At 40.0% G+C, this 21,597-nt stretch overlaps 1 protein-coding gene across 3 annotated transcripts in view; it reads left to right on the top strand.

Moving 5' to 3' along the window:
• The window catches only part of LOC140190896 (tectonic-1-like), a 50,137-nt gene that overhangs the window by 10,149 nt on the left and 18,391 nt on the right, over positions 1-21,597 (top strand). For all 3 annotated transcript variants that reach the window (XM_072247837.1, XM_072247838.1, XM_072247836.1), the window contains 5 exons: positions 5,758-5,864; positions 9,176-9,333; positions 10,719-10,806; positions 16,506-16,618; positions 18,902-18,928. In XM_072247837.1, coding sequence (XP_072103938.1) covers positions 5,758-5,864; positions 9,176-9,333; positions 10,719-10,806; positions 16,506-16,618; positions 18,902-18,928 — 493 coding nt within the window. The remainder of the gene's footprint in view (positions 1-5,757; positions 5,865-9,175; positions 9,334-10,718; positions 10,807-16,505; positions 16,619-18,901; positions 18,929-21,597) is intronic.

Below are 21,597 nucleotides of genomic sequence, written 5' to 3' on the forward strand. Positions count from 1 at the left end.
AAGACATCCAAGTTGGTGCATGAAAGCAGTGTGCACTCTAACAGCAGGTGATTGTCATGGATATTTCTCTTGTGATCACTAGACCCTGTTGGACAAATGCTACAAGTCAGTTTTCCTTGTTTATTGGCATGCCAGGTGATTGTAGTGAGGACTAGGCCTCAAGCCACAGGCTTCCCTGTTGCTGCAGTCCAGGAGACAATACGCCAGAGATGGTGTAGCACAGTATCCATGCTTGGTTGGGAGCTGGCCTCTCCCATTCGGTGCTGCCTTCCATTGTTCGACTGGTGGAATGACAAGCTGGATTGCATGCATGTGTATGTATGTTCATCTGTAGACTGCTGAGGATGCATTTTTCTTGCCAATAGCACCATCAATTTAAAGGACATGTCACTCAGGGACTATTTTTTGTGTGTCTGAATGTTTACTCAATCACGAGAAAAGTCTGCAAGTGCTGGAAATCCAAAGCAATACACAAAATGCTGAAGGAACTCAGCAGGTCAGGCAGCATCTTTGGAAAGGAATATACTGTCACCCTTTCAGGCAGAGACCCTTCATCAGGACTGAGAAGGAAGGAGTTAGATGCCAGAATAAAATGGTGGGGGAAGGGGAAAGGGGCTAGCTGGAAGGTGATAAGTGAAGCCAGATGGATGGGAAAGGTAAAGGCCGGAGAGAAGGAATCTGATAGGAGAAGAGAGTGGACCAGAGGAGAAAGGGAAAGAGGAGGGGACCCAGGGGGAAGTAATAGGCAGGTGAGAATTAAAGGTCAGAATGGGGAATAAAGGAAGGGTGGGAGGAATTTGTTTGCCAGAAGGTGAAATCGATATCCATGCCATCAGAATGGAGGGTACCCAGGTGGAATATAAGATGTCGTTCTGCCATATCTTGGTACAAGAGGATCGGCATGTTGAAATGGGAATTGGAACTAATATGTTTGGCCACCGGGAAGTCACGCTTGTGGCAGATGGTGCGGAGATGCTTGATGAAGCAGTCCTCCAATATATGTCAGGGCTCACCTATATAGAGGAGGACGCATCAGGAGCCCTGGACACAATAGATCACCCCAGCAGGTTCGCAGGTGAAGTGTTGCCTCACCTGGAAGGACTGTTTAGGGCTTTGAATGGAGGTGAGAGAGGTGTTTTATAGGCAGGTTCAGCACTTAGACACCTGCGGGGACAAGTGGAAGAAGGGAGATTAGTACATGAGACAATCGGCAGATTCTGTACTTCTACTCCCTGAGTATAGGCAGAGACTGAAGACTGCAGCGCCAATAGTGAGGACCAAGAAGGTATGGACAAGGGAAGCACAGGAGCACCTACAGGACTGCTTTGAATTGGTGGACTGGACTGTATTCAGGGATTCATCTTTGAACCTGGATGAATATGCTGCTGTTGTTACTGACTTCATTAAAACCTGTGTGGACGAGTGAGTGCCTACAAAGACTTACTGTACATTCCCAAACCAAAAGCCGTGGATGAACCAGGAGGTACACCGTCTGCTGAAGGCTAGATCTGTGGTATTCAAGTCTGGTGACCCAGGCCTGTACCACAAAACCAAGTGTGATTTGCGGAGGGCTATTTCAAGGACAAAGAGACAATTTTGAATGAGGTTGGAGGCGACATCGGATGCATGGCAATTCTGGCAGGATTTACAAGACATTACTTCCTGCAACGTGAAACCCAATAGCATGATAGCATGAATGACAGCGATGCTTCACTACCAGATGAACTCAATGCCTTCTATGCCCTCTTTGAAAGGGTGAATACAATCACAGCTGTGAAGATCCCTGCTGCACCTGATGACCCTGTGATCTCTGTCGATGTTATGCTGTCTTTAAAGAGAGTGAACCCTCGCAAGGCGGAAGGTCCCGATGGAGTACCTGGTAAGGCTCTGAAAACCTGTGCCAACCAACTGGCGGGAGTATTCAAGGACATTTTCAACCTCTCACTGCTATGGGCGGAAGTTCCCACTTGCTTCAAAAAGGCAACAATTATACCAGAAGAATAATATGAGCTGCCTTAATGACTATCGCCCAGTAGCACTCACATATGCAGTGATAAAACACTTCGAGAGGTTGGTCATGACTAAACTGAACTCCTGTCCCAGCAAGGACCTGGACCCATTGCAATTTGCCTATTGCCACAATAGGTCAATGGCAGACGCAGTCTGAATGGCTCTCCACACGGCTTTAGACCACCTGGACAACACAAACACCTATGTCAGGGTGCTGTTCATCGACTATAGCTCAGCATTTAATACCATCGTTCCCACAATCCTGATTGAGGAGTTGCAGAACCTAGGCTTCTGTAACTCCCTTTGCAATTGGATCCTCGACTTCCTAACTGGAAGATCACAATCTGTGCGGATTAGTGATAACATCTCATCCTGGCTGACGATCAACACTGGTGCACCTCAGGGGTGTGTGCTTAGTCCACTGCTCTACTCACTCTATACCCATGACTGTCTGGCTAGGCATAGCCCAAATACCATTTATAAATTTGCTGATGATACAACCATTGTTGGTAGAATCTCAGGTGCTGATGAGAGGGCATACAGGAGTGAGATGTGCCAACTAGTGGAGTGGTGCTGCGGCAATAACCTGGCACTCAACATCAGTAAGATGAAAGAACTGATTGTAGACTTCTGGAAGGGTAAGACGAAGGAACACATATCAATCCTCATAGTGGGATCAGAAGTGGAGTTTCAAGTTCCTGGGTGTCAAGATCTCTGAGGACCTAACCTGGTCCCAACATATCAGTGTAGTTATAAAGAAGGCAAGACAGCAGCTATACTTCATTAAGAGTTTGAAGAGATTTGGTATATCAACAAATACACTCAAAAACTTCTATAGATGTCCCATGGAGAGCATTCTGACAGGCTGCATCACTGTCTGGTAAGGGGGTGGGGGCTACTGCACAGGACCGAAAGAAGCTGCAGAGGGTTGTAAATTTAGTCAGCTCCATCTTGGATACTAGCCTACAAAGTACCCAGGACACCTTCAAGGAGTGGTGTCTCAGAAAGGCAGTGTTCATTATAAAGGACTTCCAGCACCCAGGGCATGTCCTTTTCTCACTGTTACCATCAGGTAGGAGGTGTAGAAGCCTGAAGGCACACAGTCAGTGATTCAGGAACAACTTCTTCCCCTCTGCCATCCGATTCCTAAATGGACATTGAACCCTTGGACACTACCTCACTTTTTAAAATATATATAGTATTTCTGTTTTTTTGCACGATTTTTAATCTATTCAATATACATATACTGTAAACACGAGGAATTCTGCAGATGCTGGAAATTCAAGCAACATACATCAAAGTTGCTGGTGAACGCAGCAGGCCAGGCAGCATCTATAGGAAGAGGTACAGTTGACGTTTCGGGCCGAGACCCTTCGTCAGGACTAACTAGGTTCTCGGCCCAAAACGTCGACTGTACCTCTTCCATTAGATGCTGCCTGGCCTGCTGTGTTCACCAGCAACTTTGATGTGTGATACATATACTGTAATTGATTTATTTATTATCATTATTATTTTATTTTGTGTTTTTTTCCTATATTACGTATGGCATTGAACTGCTGCTGCTAAGTTAACAAATTTTACGTCACATGTGGGTGATAATAAATCTGATTCTTATTCTGCTGGAAATCCAAAGCAACACACACAAAATGCTGGATGCATTACTTGCTGTCTTGTATGTACTATATGTGCCTTGTGCTGTGTATGTTTTGCATCTTGACACTGGAGGAATGCTGTTTCGTTTGGCTGTATTCAGGTATGGTTGAATGATAATTGAACTTGTAAATTGACCTGTGATTAGGCTGGGGTTAAATTGGTAGGTTAATGGGCAGTGTGGCTGTATCTCTGAATGAATTTTTAAAAATACAAATAAGTGACCGTAGCGCTGTTTAAAAATAACATGGGTTTTAAAACTGAAACATTGTTATAAATGGTTACCCGTAATGGGGTCAGGCAACAGCGTTTGGATGAGCACAAATTAATCACTAGATAGAAGAATGGCTAGGAGAGCATAAATATAGTTTAATCTATGGATGTCAAAGGTGTGGATTAGAATGAAGCAAGATGAGCTGAGGCAAGTTTCAAGTCTGGAGTGGTTTACTGCCTTATTTCACTTTCTAAGAAAGTCAGAACTTTAAGGGTTACAGTAGGAGGAGGAGGTTACAAGGAAATTAAAGGAGGTAATGGAAAAATCTGAACATGATTGACAGCGGGTGAATGTTGTGCTATGGATGTAATGGTGATGGACAAGTGGATATTTTTCATTGAGTAGCATTTCATTAGAAAGAGATTTACTTTGCACTTGTGTGGTACATAAGACATAGAAGTAGAGTTAGGCTATTTGGCCCATCAAGTCTGCTCAGCCATTTTATCATGGTTGATCCAGTTTTCCTCTCAGCCCCAATCTCCTGCCTTCCCACCCACCTCCCCCCCCCACCCCCAGTATCCCTTCATGCCTTGACCAATCAAGAATCTATTAACCTTTGCCTTAAATATACATAAAGACTTGGCCTCCACAGCTGCCTGTGGCAACGCATTCCACAGATTCACCATATTCTGGCTAAAGAAATTCCTCCTCATCTCTGTTCTAAAAGGATACCGCTCTATTCTGAGGCTGTGTCCTCTGGTCCTCGACTCTCCCACCATAGGAAACACCCTCTCCACATCCACTCTGTCAAGACCTTTCACCATTCAATAAGTTTCAATGAGATCACCCCTCATTCTTCTGAATTCTAGTGAACACAGACCCAGAGACATCAAACACTCTTCATAGGACAAGCCATTTAATCCTGGAGTCATTTTCATGAGCCTCCTTTGAACTCTCTCCAGTTTCAGCACATCCTTTCTAAGATAAGGGGCCCAAAACTGCTCACAATACTCCAAGTGAGCCTCACCAGTACCTTGTAAAGGGTCAACATTATATTCTAGTCCTCTTGAAACGCATGCTAACATCTGATTTGCCTTCCTCACCACAGACTCAACCTGCAAATTAACATTTAGCAAATTGTACACAAAGACTCCCAAATCTCTTTGTGTCTCAGTTTTTTTGTATTTTCTCTCCATTTAGAAAATAGTATACATTTTCATTTCTTCTACCAAAGCGCATGACCATACACTTCCTGCCACTTCTTTGCCCATTCTACTAATCTGTCTAATTCCCTCCATAGCCCCTCTACTTTCTCAATACTACCTGCCCCTTCACTTATCTTCATATCGTCTGCAAACTTTGCAACGAAGCTATCAATTCTGTCATCCAAATCCTTGACATATAAAGTAAAAAGAAGCAGTTCCAACACAGACACTTATGGAACACCGTTAGTCACCAGCAGCTAACCAGAAAAGGTTCCCTTTATTCCCACTCTTTGCCTCCTTCTAATCAGCCACTGCTTTGTCCATGCTAGAATCTTTCCTGTTAAATCATGGGCTCATAACTTGTTAAGCAGCCTCATGTGTGGCACCTTGTCGAAGGTCTTCTGAGAATCCAATCACACAACATCAACTGGTTCTCTTTTGTCTATCCTGCTTGTTATTTCTTCAAAGAATTCCAACAGATTTGTCAAACAAGATTTTCCCTTGAGGAAACCATGTTGACTACGGCCTATTTATCATATAACTCCAAGTACCCCAAAACCACATCCTTAAGAATTGATTCCAACATCCACGTTATTTTAATCCCTTGATATCTGTTTATTCAATAAAAGTTAAAACATCAATTGATAATTATATCAACATTTCTTGACTTCTGTGCAGGGGTGACAATGAACTTTGCAGACAAGATGCAGCAATGTACTCTACAAATAGTAGTGAAGCTGTGACTTTGATCAACCCCAGCCTATTTTGCATTGAGACAAACAACTGTAAGTGTATTTTTGGACAGTGTGTGGTGTATTTCATAATTGTTTTGTTAAAATGCAATACAAAATGGCACTTAACTTCTGCACTTATGGTTATTAATAGTGCCACATAACTGAATTATCTTGTTTTTACGTATGGCAATGAAACACAAGATTTCATATATAAGATCTTTAGTGGAAACTAATATGCTCAACTAGTATCGATGATCTATTTGTGCTTCATTTATTAAATATACACTACATTACAAATAATTATTGGAAAAAACATTGTAATTTTCTTTAATTGATCTAATTGAAAATAAATTGACTTTTAAAGAATAACTGAGGAAGCAATTTCTGCACATAGCTTATATCGTGCCTCCAAATTCTCATCTGCTTTTACTGAGGCTCTTATCTTTGCCTGTGTAGATGATATGAATAGTATTACTGTATATGAAATATATATTGTTGTCATGTGGCACTATTTCATGCGTAATTACAAAAATATTGTATGGTAAGTTATTCTAGCATACTGATCAGTGGATGTGGTATATTTGGATTTTCAAAAGGCTTTTGACAAGGTCACACACAGGAGATTAGTGTGCAAACTTAAAGCACACGGTATTGGGGGTATGGTATTGATGTGGATAGAGAATTGGTTGGCAGACAGGAAGCAAAGAGTGGGAATAAACGAGACCTTTTCAGAATGGCAGGCAGTGACGAGTGGGGTACCGCAAGGCTCAGTGCTAGGACCCCAGCTGTTTACAATATATATAAATGACTTAGACGAGGGAATTAAATGCAGCATCTCCAAGTTTGCGGATGACACGAAACTGGGTGGCAGTGTTAGCTGTGAGGAGGATGCTAAGAGGATGCAGGGTGACTTGGATAGGTTAGGTGAGTGGGCAAATTCATGGCAGATGCAATTTAATGTGGATAAATGTGAGGTTATCCACTTTGGTGGCAAGAACAGGAAAACAGATTATTATCTGAATGGCGGCCGATTAGGAAAAGGGGAGGTGCAACGAGACCTGGGTGTCATTGTACGCCAGTTATTGAAAGTGGGCATGCAGGTACAGCAGGCGGTGAAAAAGGCGAATGGTATGCTGGCATTCATAGCAAGAGGATTCGACTACAGGAGCAGGGAGGTACTACTGCAGTTGTACAAGGCCTTGGTGAGACCACACCTGGAGTACTGTGTGCAGTTTTGGTCCCCTAATCTGAGGAAAGACATTCTTGCCATAGAGGGAGTACAAAGAAGGTTCACCAGATTGATTCCTGGGATGGCAGGGCTTTCATATGATGAAAGACTGGATCGACTAGGCTTATACTCTCTGGAATTTAGAAGATTGAGGGGGGATCTGATTGAAACGTATAAAATTCTAAAGGGATTGGACAGGCTAGATGCAGGAAGATTGTTCCTGATGTTGGGGAAGTCCAGAACGAAGGGTCACAGTTTGAGGATAAAGGGGAAGCCTTTTAGGACCGAGATTAGGAAAAACTTCTTCACACAGAGAGTGGTGAACCTGTGGAATTCTCTGCCACAGGAAACAGTTGAGGCCAGTTCATTGGCTATGTTTAAGAGGGAGTTAGATATGGCCCTTGTGGCTAAAGGGATCGGGGGTATGGAGAGAAGGCAGGTACAGGGTTCTAAGTTGGATGATCAGCCATGATCGTACTGAATGGTGGTGCAGGCTCGAAGGGCTGAATGGCCTACTCCCGCACCTATTTTCTATGTTTCTATGTTTCTATCACTCTCACTCACACAGAGGTTTTTAAAAGCAATTAAGGAGAAGACAATGATTTTGTTCTTCAGTCACGTTTCCAAAAGGAAACTGAAAGGAGACTTAGTTTTTTTTAGATTTTATGCAATACAATAATTTTTTTTTAGTGAACCCAGTAAATTTCAAAAGAATGCTGGAAATAAAGCTAGGTGAGTTTCAAGTGAGCATTGGGAACAAAAGGGACCATGGGTCCTGGTGTGTGAAAGGGACTGAGGGAATCTGCATCCAGTGGCCCAGATACTATGCCATTGAAGTTTCCATGTAGTTGGATAGCAGGTTGTTGTTTTTCTCTATTTAGATTAGATTTTTTCACTTGGTTTATGTATTACATTATGTATTTATTATTTGATGAATTGTGGCAAATAAACTTATTGGTCTAGAAAATAAGACCAAATTAGAACTATAATTGTATTTTTAGTAGAGCTAATAGGACTTGATGTTTCAATCCCTATGATAAGTTGGCACTGTCGATGTTGGGAGTGGGCTTGGAGTGGTGACAAGGAGGGTAGGTATGTCATTGGGGTCATCAGGTGGGCACCCTCCTTCTTTGACGTTTTGTTGATAAGCCCACAACGTCTCCAGAGGGCTCAACGGTGCTACCTGGCATCCCAGATACACCCCCTCAGTTCCATACCCTCCTGTCTTCATTTTGCAGCCCAGTTGTTGTCTTTCCTTTTAATCCAAATCCAATTACTGCTTTCTTCTGCTGCATTTGTCAAGGACTTGATTGCTTGTTGGAGAGAGTGACCCCTCACTCCCATCTTCTTCATTAGACTGGTCATAGATGTAGCCACGAATCCCCTGCATCCCACTTCTACAGGGAAAATCTTGGTCTTCCATCTGTTCTGGGCAGCTTCAGTTGCCAGTTCAGAGTACTTGGTCTTTTTCCTCTCATAAGCTTCTTCGACACCACCTTCCCATGGTACTGTCAATTCCACAAGATATGCCAACTTGGCTGTTGTGGACCACAGGACCATGTCTGGCCGGAGTGTTGTAGCCGCAATGTCTGGGGGAAACACAAGCTTTTTTTCTAAGTCCACGTCCATTTTCCAATCCCGAGCAACCTGCAGAATGCAAAATTAATGAAAACTTAAATAATTGTAATGGCACCATATAAACCTTTTATAACTCTAGGTACAAAACAGAGAAGAAAAGCATCCTTTAGACACGAGAAGTGGCAGATGCTGGAGTCTGAAGCAGAACAACAAAGTGCTGGAGGAGCTCAGCAGGTTGAGCAGTGTCTGTTAATGTGGGAGAAGGGGCAGGACAATCATCAATGTTTTAGATGAAGGGCAGGATCTCACAGCAAAATGCTGCTGGATACAGTTTGTTTTTTTGCGCCAGCTTCCAGCATCTGCAGTCGCTTGTGTGTTCAAGATAAAGCATCTTATCTAACCAACGTTTGCACTTTTGTAAATGAAGGCATATGGTTATAGTTTTCACCATTTCTTTCTGAAAAGCAATATACATGTATATTTTTAACATATAAGTTTGTTTTCAAATGTTCTAATCTACCTTTTTCTGTTTGCATGTTTGTGTTTTAATCCTCAGATAAGAAAGGCTCATCCTTTTTTGCCCCAGAAGTGCCAAGTACTAGTAATTTTAACAGCTTAATGAAACAGTTTGGTGGTTTTTCCTTTAGTACCGATAAAGCGCCTCCAACTCTGTCACCTACAAGTGCATCCAGTTCAACTTCAAGTAGCTATCAGGTAGCAATATCTAGTCTTCTGCAAAATAATACTAATTAGGTTTGAATTTTGCCTTTATTCTTGTCTCCATCTTTTGAGCTTTGTACTAACAATATCAAAACAGTTGCAGTTGGGTTTCTTGATTCTGACTATCCATTTTGTTTCAAGTATGTTCCTTAAAATTGAGCACTTGATTTTATTTTTGCGCGAATTGCAGAGTGACGCAGACACACCAACGCACAAGTGTAAATGCATAGGCACTGCGTAGGGTTCGCGGCTACGCCGTACCTACGACATCAATTTGACGCAGAAGTATAAATCAGCCTTAAGTCTTCAACTTCCCTCTCGGCTTTCAGTTATCTGCCAAGGGAAATATATCCTGTCTGTTCATCCTATGTAGGCCATTAATAATTTAATCATCCCACCAAAATCTCCCCTCAGGCACCTCTGTCCCAAAGGAAACAAAACCCCAGCCTAGTCAACATTCCTTATAACTGAACCACTCCACGCTTTGCAATATCCTTGAAGATCATTATCTGAGCCTGTTTTAGCACGTTTTCCCTGTAATGTGGTATGCAGTACTCTGTGGCTTAACTAGCATTCTACACCTCTTGCAAAGAGAACGAAAGACTCTCATATAGCTTCTTGAGCTCTTTATTTATTTGCCATGTAGATATATCAAAGTATCTTTAGCTTTCTTTCCTTTAATATCTTCCATAATTCGTACATTCCATTAATATCTTCCATAATTCGTACATTCCACCATCCAGCTCATACTCCCTTCTCACTGCTGCCATCAGGAAGAAGGTGCAGGAGCCTCAGAACTCATGCCACCAGGTTCAGGAACAGTTATTACCCCTCAATCATCAGGGTCTTGAACCAAAGGGATGATTTCACTCAACTTCACTTGCCCTATCATTGAAATATTTCCACAACCTATGGACTCACTTTCAAGGATTCTCAATTTCATGTTCTTGGTATTTATTGCATATTTATTTATTTATTGTTATCGTTATTTTTCTCTGTTTGTATTTGTACAGTTTGTTGTCTTTTGCACGGTAGTTGAACAGCCAAGTTGGTGCAGTCTTTCATTGATTCTGTCATGGTTATTATTCCTTGAACTTATTGAGTATGCCCACAAGGCAATTAATCTGAGTTGTATATGGTGACATGCATGTACTTTGATAATAAATTTACTTTGAACTTAATTAGATCATACAGCATTTCTACGGATTGAATTTCATTAACTGTGTTTCTCCCATTTAACCCATCCATTGATATTTTCCTGAAGCCTATAGCTGTTTACATTGCATAAATATTTTGTATCATATACAAATATATTTATCATTCTCCCTTTTTTTTAAATCTGTTATTGATCCACTCACTGCTTTATTTTTGAATTCCAGTATGGTATGCCTATTAAAGTCAGAGGAGGTTATCTGAAGCTTCCTGCTCCTTTGGTAACAGCTACATGCACTGACAACAACCCTGCAGGTAAGGGAGGGACAGGGACAGGGCAGTTGAAATGTGTTTAAGTTAAAAACAACTATTTCTAAAAATCATTCAGTTATTGTAAAATTGGGATGATCATTTTAACTTTTTTGGAACATTGAGTCAGAAATATGTCACTGGGGAACAATCCATGCTGGATCATTCTTGTGAACCTCCTCAGGATCTTCTCCAATACCAACACATCTTTCTTGGATAAGGATCCCAAAACTGTTCACAGTACTCCAAGCGTGGCCTGACTAATGCCTTATAAAGCCTCAGCATTACATCTTTGCCTTTTTATTTTAGTCATCTTGAAATGAATGCTAACATTGCATTTGCCTTCCTTACCACTGATAACAACCTGCAAGTTAACCTTTAGGGAATCCTGCATGAGGTATGTTCCTTTGCACCTCTGATTTCTGAATCGTTTCCCCATTTAGAAAATAGTCTACACCTTTATTCCTTCCTCCAAAGGGCATGATCACATACTACCCTACATTATATTCCATCTGCCACTTCTTTGCCATTCTACTAATTAGTTCCGAGTTCTAGAGACCCCCCCCCGCTTCCGCAACACTGCCTGAACCCCCACCTACCTTTGTATCTACTGCCGTCTTGACCACAAAGACATCTATCCTGTCATCCAGATCATTGACATGTAATGTAAAAGAAGTTTTCCCAACATCGACCCATATGGAACACCACCGGTTACCGGCAGCCAAACAGAAAAAGCCCCCTTTATTCTTACTCTTTGCCTCCTGCCAGTCAGTCAATCTTCCATCCATATTAATATATTTCCTGTAATATCATGGGTTCTTATCTCATTTAGCAACCTCATGTGTGACACCTTGTCCAAGGTCTTCTGAAAATCCAAGTAAACAACGCCCGCAGATTGTTCTTTGTCCATCCTGCCTGTTATTTCCTCAATGAATTCCAACAGATTTGTCAGGCAAGATTTCCCCTTAAGGAAACTATGCTGACTTTGGCCTATCTTATGCACCTCCATGTATCTCGAAACATCATCCTTAATAATAGACTCCAGAATATTTCCAACCACTGAAGTTGGACTAATGGGCCTATAATGTCCTATCATTTACCACCAAAACTTTCTTAAAGAGTGGAGTGACATTTGCCATTTTACAGTCCTCCAAAACTATTCCTGAATCTAGTAATTCTTGAAAGATCACTACTAATGCCTACACAATCTCTTCAGCAACCTCTTTCAGAACCCTGGTGTATATCTGGTTCCGGTAACTACTTACCAGCTTTCCAAGTACTTTTTCCTTAGTAATAGCAATTACACTTACTCCTAACCCCTGACTCTCTTGATCTTCTGACATAATGCTGTGGTGCCTTCCACAGTGAAGACTGATGCAAAACTACTTTTTGAATTTGTCCACCGTTTCTTTGACCCCCATTACTACCTCGCCAGTTTCATTTTCCAGCAACCGCTCTTGCCTCTCTTTTATTCTTTTTATATATATATATATAAAAAACTCTGTATCTTCTGTTATGTTATTGGCTAGTTGCCTTCTGTTGGTTTTTAAAAACTTCCAATCCTATAGTTGCTGTTAAGTGCTATCGAGTTGTAGTTGACTCATGGTAACCCTATGGATAGTTGCTCTAAATGAGTTTCGATCCTCGCAAAGGCGGCTCATTGTTGATAATGTTGCGTTCACAGTTGTCCTTTTTGTGTCCGTCCATCTGATTATCAGCCTTCCTCTCTTTTGTTGATATTCCACCTTGCCGAGCATGATATCCTTTCTCAGGGAGTTGTTTCTTCACATGATGTGCTCAAAGTACAACAGGCAGAGTCTTGTCATTTGAGCCTCCAGAGAGAGAATTAGTTTGATCTCGTTTAGGACCGATTCGTTTATTCCGTGAGAGGTCCATGAGTTGTGCTGTATTTTTCTCCAGCACCACAGTTCAAAGGCATTGATACGTTTCCTATTCTTCTTTACCATCTGACTTTCACATCTATATAATGTTGTTGAGAACTCCATCACCTGCACACGCCAAATCTTTGTATGTAGAGATGGATTCCTGTTCCCGAAGGTCTTCTAAATCCTTCATGGCTGCTCTGCCAAGGACGATTTTTCATTAGGTTTCTTGACTGCTTACCGCTTCGGTGTTAATCATTGGTTCAAGAAAGTTGAAACTGTCAACCACTTCAATTTCCTCTCCATCGAGTTGGAAATTGGTTGTGCTGCCAATAGTCATAATCTTATTGTTCTTTAGGTTAAGATGCAGACCCATTTTGAGACTATGTTCCTTGATGTTGGTTAGCAGTTGCTTCAGGTCTTCTTCGTTTTCAGCCAGTATTGTCATGTCATCAGCATAATGAAGGTTATTGATGATTTTGCTGACAATTCTCACTTGACTCTCATTTGACTTACAAATTAAACAGGCATGGGGAGAGAGAACACAGTCTTGTCGTACCCCTGTACAGATGCTGAATCATTCTGTTTCTCCTTGTTCCGTTCGAACTGTTGCATTTTGATTGATGTAAAGATTGCACATATGGACGACCAAATTTTCTGGTACAGCCATGTGTCTTAATGTGATCTAGAGTTTGTCATGATTGCCGCTGTCAAAGGCATTGCTGTAGTCAGTAAAGCACATACAGATGTCTTTCTGGTATCCTTTCGTCTTCTCCAGAATCCATAATATTATCTGCAATGATGTCTTTTGTTCCCCTTCCTTTCCTGAAACCTGCTTGCACTTCAGGAAACTCCCACTCCAAATAAGGTCGAAGTCTTTTCTGAATGATCTTTAGTAAAATCTTGTTAGAATGAGGGTGATTGGACGATAATTTTCACACTCTGTCGGGTAAAAACACTGATTTCCTCCATTCGCTTGGCCATGGCGTTGTCTTCCGGATCAGCTGACAGAGTGTTATCAGTATTGCAACAGCTGAGTCTGATTTCTGTGGTATTTCAATTAGAATTCCGTCAACGCCAAGATTTTTGTTCTTTGCTAAGGCTTTTATTGCTGCTTCAGCTTCTTCCTTCGTCACTGTCAGCTCCTGATTGTAAGATATAGGGTGATATTCTTGATCCAGTTGATCTTACTGTATAATGACTCACAGTATTCCTTCCATCGTTGTTTGATCTTCTCAGGTTAATTGAGCATGGCACCATAAGCATCTTGTAGCATTCCTGTGCGAGGCTGGAATTTTCTCTTCAGTTCTTGTAGCTTTAAGAACACTGATCTTGTCCTTCCTTTACAACAGGAATTCTGCAGATGCTAGAAATTCAAGCAACACACATCAACGTTGCTGGTGAACGCAGCAGGCCAGGCAGCATCTCTAGGAAGAGGTACAGTCGACGTTTCAGGCCAAGACCCGGGTTCACCAGCAACTTTGATGTGTGTTGCTTGTCCTTCCTTTCTTATTTTCCATTTCTACTTCACACTTGTTATTGTAGTAGTTTTCCTTGTCTTGCCTTGTCTCGCCTAGTGGAATATTGGAAAGCGACTACTACCCTTTTTCCCTTAATTTTGGCTTCGTTGTGCGATTTTCAGTTTCTTCACTCATCTATTTCAATCTCTTCTGTGTTTTCAGTTTATGCAGGGTCCTTTCATACTCTTCACGTACAGCATCTTAGATACTTCTCCACAGTCCCTCTGGTGTACTTTCGGCTATGTTTAGAGCAGCAAAACGATTGTTCAGGCCATCTTTGAATTCTAGTGGTATACTTTTGAAGATCATGTTTTGGTACTCTGGTGAAAGGCTTGCGCTTCCTCAACTTTACTTTGAGTTTGCCTATTAGTAGTTGGTGGTCTGAGTCACAGTTGGCTCCAGGTTTTGTTTTCGTTAACATCATAGAACTTTTCTATCGCTGACTTCCGCAGATGTAATCGATTTGGTTTCTGTGTAATCCGTTGGGAGAGGTCCAAGTGTACACAGTCTGCACTTGTGTAGTTGGAAAAACGTGTTTGAGATGAACAAGTTGTTGGTTTTACAGAAGTTGACTAAACATTGTATCTACATCATTTCTGGTACCCAGTCCATATTTCCTGACTTCTTGATCATCCTTTGCACTCCTGACTTTTGGGTTCCAGTCTCCCATAACTATTAGTACATCTTGTTCGCGTATTCCATTAAGTTCAGCCTGCACTTGCTCATAGAACTGATCTACTTCATCTTCCTCTGCATCTGTTGTTGGTGCATATATTTGTACGATGGTAGTGTTGGTAGGTCTTAATCGTGGATGAACTGAGATTAGGCGATCGCTGACTGCATTGTATTTCAATACAGCTCCAGCCAGTCTCTTCTTGACTTTGAATGTGACACCATTCCTCCTGTAATTGTCATTTCTGGCATAGTATATCCAGTGTTGATTGGATTGAAAGTGTCCCATACTATTCCACTTCAGCTCGCTGATTCCGAGAAGGTTGATTTGCAAGTGTTTTATTTCATCTTTCATCATCTCCAGCTCTCCTTGATTCATGCTGTGTACGTTCCATGTACCCAGAAATCAATATATCTTTGTAGCCTCTGACCCTCATTTCGTGCGCTTGAACGTCCCGAAGGCTTTACTCCAACGGCATCATACATCTTAGCCTTACTTCAAAGGGTCATCAGCTCTTCCTCAGGTCTTCCAACCTGGGATTTTCACCTTTCAACATTATATCTTATTTTGTTTTCATTTTACTGTAGTTATCCATAGGGTTTTCATGGCAAGATACGGAAGAGATTGCCTGGCCTTCCTTCTGCGCAGATACTGCTGCTGCCTAGGTGGGTGGTTTATCTTAGTCTGACACCTCAGCTGAGATCTGTCCATCATAGGAGACCCTACCAGTAGATGAACTACCGACGGCTTAGCTCTCGGTATCATTTATTCACACAAGCTCTCACAGCATGACAAGCCGACAAACCATGTGAGAATCAATCCTATAGCTTCCCACTATTTTTGTATTTTGTATCCCTTGTCAGCCACAGTTGCCTCATCCTCCCTTTAGAATATTTCTTCTTCGTGTTGAATCTATCTGTGTCTTCTGGATTGCTCCCAGAAACTCCAGCCATTGCTGTTCATCTGTTGTCCCTTCTAGTGTCCCCTTCCAATCAACTTTGGCCAGCTCCTCTCTCATGCCTCTGTTCTAACTTTAACTCCACTGTAATACTGATACATTTAGCTTCTCCCTTTCAAACTCCAAGGTGAATTCTGTCATATTTTAGTCACTGCCTCATTAGGGTTCCTTTGCCCTTTTTGCTCACTTTGTGTGCCATTCAAGAGCGATAAGCTTATCTAAAGCCATTTATGTAGGTATAAGGAATGCATTGTATAAGGGTGCTTGTGAAGTTAAATGTTGCTGGACCTGCTGAGTTTCTCTAGAAGACTGTGATGAGGAAAGTATATAAAATTCATTACTTATTTTGAAACTAACACCAACAATTAAGACTCAGAAAAATGGGGCTCTGAAGGAGTTTTGTTGGCCATTATTAAACAGCATGATGTCAACAAATTATTTACCATGAAATGGATCAGCTTGAACCCTTTAGGTCTATTATAGTGTGTATCTATCACATAAGCAGAGTAATTTCATGCCCTTCCATGTATTTCAGTTTTGAATCTGTCAATGAGATACTGGTTTTCCACATAATCTAAGGTTGCAGGGTATCCAAGAAAACAAGTCTGCATTAAGATGTATTTATAGTGTTTTAGTTAGTGATGTTTGACTCTTATTTCTTTGTATCATAGCTTTTTTGATAGACCAAACAACACACTGCAGTCGAAGGATACAGAAATCAACAAACTGCACAAGTCTCCCAGCATTCAGTATAAACAATTATCTGAATGTAAAAATTCTTCCAGTAAGTTTTCCACAGTTTGATGTTTCACATTCAGTGGTAGTTCCAAAATGTAATGTACAAACTAATTGGATGAATATCACTGAATTTTGATAGTGCTCCCAATGAAAATTTTAGAATTCAGTAATTAAAATGTTTGTAAGTATGAGACATCAGACACTCATATCCAGGATTTATTGAATGTTGAATGTTGCCTGTTGGCTGCATCTGGCACACTGCTTCATTATTGGGCAGCACATGGAAGCCAATAGTAGAGCCCAGGCTTACTAAGATTTCCAACTTTGTAGTGATCTACAAAGGAGGAAGATGTGCTTTTTAAAATGTTTTGCTTCTATTTAATGTTTTAAATTTGTATTATATTGCCATTGTTATTGATTTCAAAGCCATCAAAATGCCTTGTGGTCGCCACTGTTGGCAAAGTCCAGCCACAGCTTTATCTTCTGTCATGCTTGGTGATCTCAGCAGTAGTGCCAGTCCCACGGTCTCCGAGTTTACCCAATCACTATTTTGACCTTAGCGTTGACCTTGAGAGTATAGGGTTGCTAGCAGCCCAGGTAAGTATGGGCACAGTGGGGAACATGAATGGTGACTGTGGGCAGAAGGTCAAGCCTATCAAGATCTGGGCCAATATTCATTAAATAATTAATTCATTATTAATATTAATTAATAACCATTAATTATTCATGTTGAAATGAACTCGTTCCGTATGAATCTATATATACAGTGGATTCAGGTTAATTGGGCCATTCTCAAAGAGCAAAACCTAATTGAGGAAATAGCTGGGATTCTCTTTGTTTATTTGGGATACAATGCTGCTTAATTGGGACAGGAGACTGTTGCCAAACAGTTTCTAAACAGTCCTGACAAAGGGTCTTGGGCTGAAACGTCGACTGCACCTCTTCCTAGAGATGCTGCCTGGCCTGCTGCATTCACCAGTAACTTTTATGTGTGTTGCTTGAATTTCCAGCATCTGCAGAATTCCTGTTGTTCAGTCACGTTAGATTCTACATTGTGCTTAGAGCAAACAGTTTTTAAATAGGGTCAGTTGTGTGTGTTTGTGTTCATAAAGCAGTGATTTTTGTTGCTGTTAGTTGGCAAGAAAAAAGTAGTAAGTCAATTCAGAACTGTTTTGCTCAGTGCAGTTTAAGCATTCAAGCTTGGAGATGCAGAAATGACCAGGAGTGAAAATGGAACTATTCCACTATGTCAACAAGTTAGGAACTATGAAGGATCTGAAGGGATCAACAATCATCTTGAATGTTACATTGAAAATGAAGATTTGGAAGATGCAATTGTAGAAAGCATTGTATGAAAGCAGTCCATAATCTACACTAGGTCTTTGTGCTAATTTACAGTCAATCAAAAGAACATGGCAGCATACAGTGGATAAATTATGAACTTCTATATAGTTTTATAGTACTGTAGTAGTATTGATAGTGTTCTAATTTGTTCTGTTTCATTTAAATACATAATTTATTACTCAGTTAAACAGTAGTTTGTCTTTTTTATTCCTTTTTATCTATTTCCATGAAACTTTGGCTAATTGGGGCAGCCACTTAATTGGACCAAAATGCAGTGGTCCTGATGTGTCCCAGTTTACTGGAATCCACTGTTGTGTGTTTGTATATATAAATTGACCATGGGAAGTACCATGTTGTTTAGTCATTTGTGTCTTGGGAAGTTGATTCTGAGTTCATAAATTAAGGTAGAAGGCTCTGTGTAATGTACATAGAACATAGAAATTTACAGTACATTACAGGCCCTTCAGCCCACAGTGTTGTGCCGAACATGTAACCTACTCTAGAAAGTGCCTAGAATTTCCCTAGCGCATAGCCCTCTATTTTTTTTAAGCTCCATGTACCTGTCTAAGAGGCTCTTAAAAGATCCTATTGTATCTGCTTCCACCACTGCCACTGGCAGAGCATTCCACACACCCACCACTCTCTGTGTGAAAAATTTACCCTTGACATCCCCTTGGTACCTTTTTTCAAGCACCTTAAAACTATGCCCCCTTGTGTTAGCCATTTCAGCCCTAGAAAAAAGCCTCTGGCTATCCACATGTTCAATGCTCCTCATCATCTTCTACAGCTCTATCAGGTCACCTCTCATCCTCCATCTTTCCAAGGAGAAAAGGCCAAAGTACACTCAACGTAATATACTCATACGTGTAGAGAGTTTCTCAGCTGTGAATGTATTTACAATTTCTGACAGAAATATATTTGTGATTAAACTTTATGAAAGTATTCTTTGAACCTAGAAACTAATATATGGAAATTTATTTTGCAGAGCCCTAATGCAAATTTGAATAGTGGAGTAAGTATATAGTTTTTACATCTTACTAGTTTGTGTTCTTACATTTTATAAAAGTGAACAAGGATAAAAGTATTAATTCTGTGACTTACTAGTGTTGCTTTGGAGGAGCTATCGATCCCACATAACAAAGTTGCAGGAAAACTGAAATTACTGATCTAGAATCCTGACATTTTGGTTAAAAGGAGAAAAAGAAGTCTGATTGAGTGTTCTTCTAAATCATATACGGTATGTGTTGGTAGAGAAACGTTTTTCTTTTTTTTAATTTTATTTTTATTTGGATAAGGCATTCACAAGTATTACACAAACTTTTACATATAAAACCTTTTCCATTTTTATATATGTATAAATCTATATATATTTATACATTCACAAGTACACATTCATGTTTGCTCTTACCCACAGACATACTTATCCAATCCCTGTGTACTACTTCATTTTATCATTTTTTTCCCAAATCTTTTTCTTGTATTAATTCCACGTTTTCCAGAAATAAAACAGTGAACATTCGAGCTTACATTAACACTATTACTATGTTAATAAGGAAAGCAGTATGAACCTTTAGGAGAGTCGTCTAAAGTCTGTTCACATTGGGTTTATAAATTCAATCCATTTATTCCAAATTTGATAAATTTTTTCTTTTTGAATTCTCAGAGAGTAAGTCATCTTTTCCATTTTAAATATTTCCAAAGTAATTTCATGCCAATCTTCTAATGTAGGTGATGTTGGTTTTAACCACTTTCTGGTGAATGATTTCCTACTTGCCGCTAAAAGGGCCTGCAGCAGCTTTATATCTTTCTTCTGTTCCAAAAACAATACATGCCCCAAATAGAGACTCTCCAAGTTCAGAGGTATCTGAGTCTTAAATACCTTAACTAATGTTCTGTGAATACCTTTCCAATATAAACTTAATTTAGAGCAATCCCAAAAAATATGGAAGTGATTTGCCTCCTTGGAGCCACACCTTCTCTAACACACCACATTTATGTCTTTATATTTTTCCTGGTATGGGGTCTTGAAGTGTCTTATAATATTTTGCCAGCAGTGTTCTCTCCAAACCAAAGAGTTGGTTGAAGACCACTGAAAGCTGTATATTTTCCCCCAAGCCTCCTTTGAAAGTAAAAAACCCTGCTTCTTTTTCCCCACTTCTCTTTAATATACAAAGTGTTTTCATTTTTGGCATGAGAGAGGGCATTATATAATCGAGAAATTTACTTACTTGATATTGAGCTGTAAGCCAATTTCAGAATCTTGAAAAATTCTAATTCTACTATTGATAAGTCTGTATGTCTACAACTCTGGTTAAAGTAGTGTCGTACTTGAAGGTACCTAAAAAAAATCGTTGTGTTCTAGGCTGTATTTATCCTGCAGGGATTGAAAACTTTGTAATGCACTTTTATGTGTGAATGAGAGGTAGGTTGTAAGACCTTTCTTTATCCATAATTCAAATCTTTTATCTTCTCTGCTGGGAAGGAATTTAGTATCATAAGCACACCATCTGAAAAGTTTTAACATGTTGTAGATTCCACATGGATTAGCCACTTTCTTGCATACTTTTAGTGTGAGATTTATCCAGCTGTTTTTAACCTTTTCCAATCGGGCCGTCAATCCTTTGTCCGCAATTGAGGCCTGTAGAGGAAAACTGTCCATCAATCCAAATTCTATTTCCTTCCATCTAGCCTTATAATCCCTATTACACCAATATAACAGAGGGGTTATCTGTGAAGCATAAAAATAATTTCTCAAGCAAGGAAGTGCCGTACCTGCTCCTTCCTTTCCTAACTGTAAGGTGTTAAATCGGATTCTAGGTTTTTTTCCTTGCCAAATAAAGTGGAAAATCCATTTGTCCCATTCCCTGAATTGATTATCGTCTACCTCCACAGGTAAAGTCTGGAAAAAGTAAAGTAATTTGAGGGAGAATATTCATTTTTGTGCTATTTATCCTTGAATTTAGACTTAAAAAGGGGATAAGATTCCATCTATGTATATCTGCTTTTATCTCTGAAATTAATGGCCCATAATTTACCCGTGACAACATTGAAAGCTCTTTTGGCAGGGTTATTCCTAAATATTTTAATGATTTAGCTTCCTATTTAAGACCATATGTATCCTGCAGATTTTTGGATGTTGTATAATTTAGGGACATAACCTGCGTTTTCTTAATATCATTTTTATAACCTGATATTTTGAGAAACGTTTTTCACACTGGTATGTGGTTCTATAGAATTGTTTGTATTATCCACATGCTACCTTATTTTCCTATATAATATTTTACAAAAACTTGTGCCTTTTTGTGTAATATAGCTACCTATTTCAGAACTGGAAAAAATTGAACATATAACAGACTGAGATATCTTTTGACTTTTTGACAAATAATGCAGAAAGGATAGATGTCATCTTTTGATTTTATTCAGCTTAAACTCCTTTAAGCTCACAGATTTCAAAAGCTCGTGATGGCCAAAAGTAGCAGTGAAAATTACAATGTAATTAAGATATTGGGTAATCATTTGTCCAACACAATGCCCAAAATGTTTTTGTATAATGATTGGGATAATCAATCAGCTGACATAAACAGAATAACCAATGAGCAATATATTTAATAAACAAATGGCAAGTTGTTTCATAGATTACCATACTTAGATGATTTACCATTAAGTGTATTTGTTTAAAAT

The sequence above is a fragment of the Mobula birostris genome, chromosome 31 (assembly GCF_030028105.1).
Source record: "Mobula birostris isolate sMobBir1 chromosome 31, sMobBir1.hap1, whole genome shotgun sequence".
Classification (NCBI taxonomy): domain Eukaryota; kingdom Metazoa; phylum Chordata; class Chondrichthyes; order Myliobatiformes; family Myliobatidae; genus Mobula; species Mobula birostris.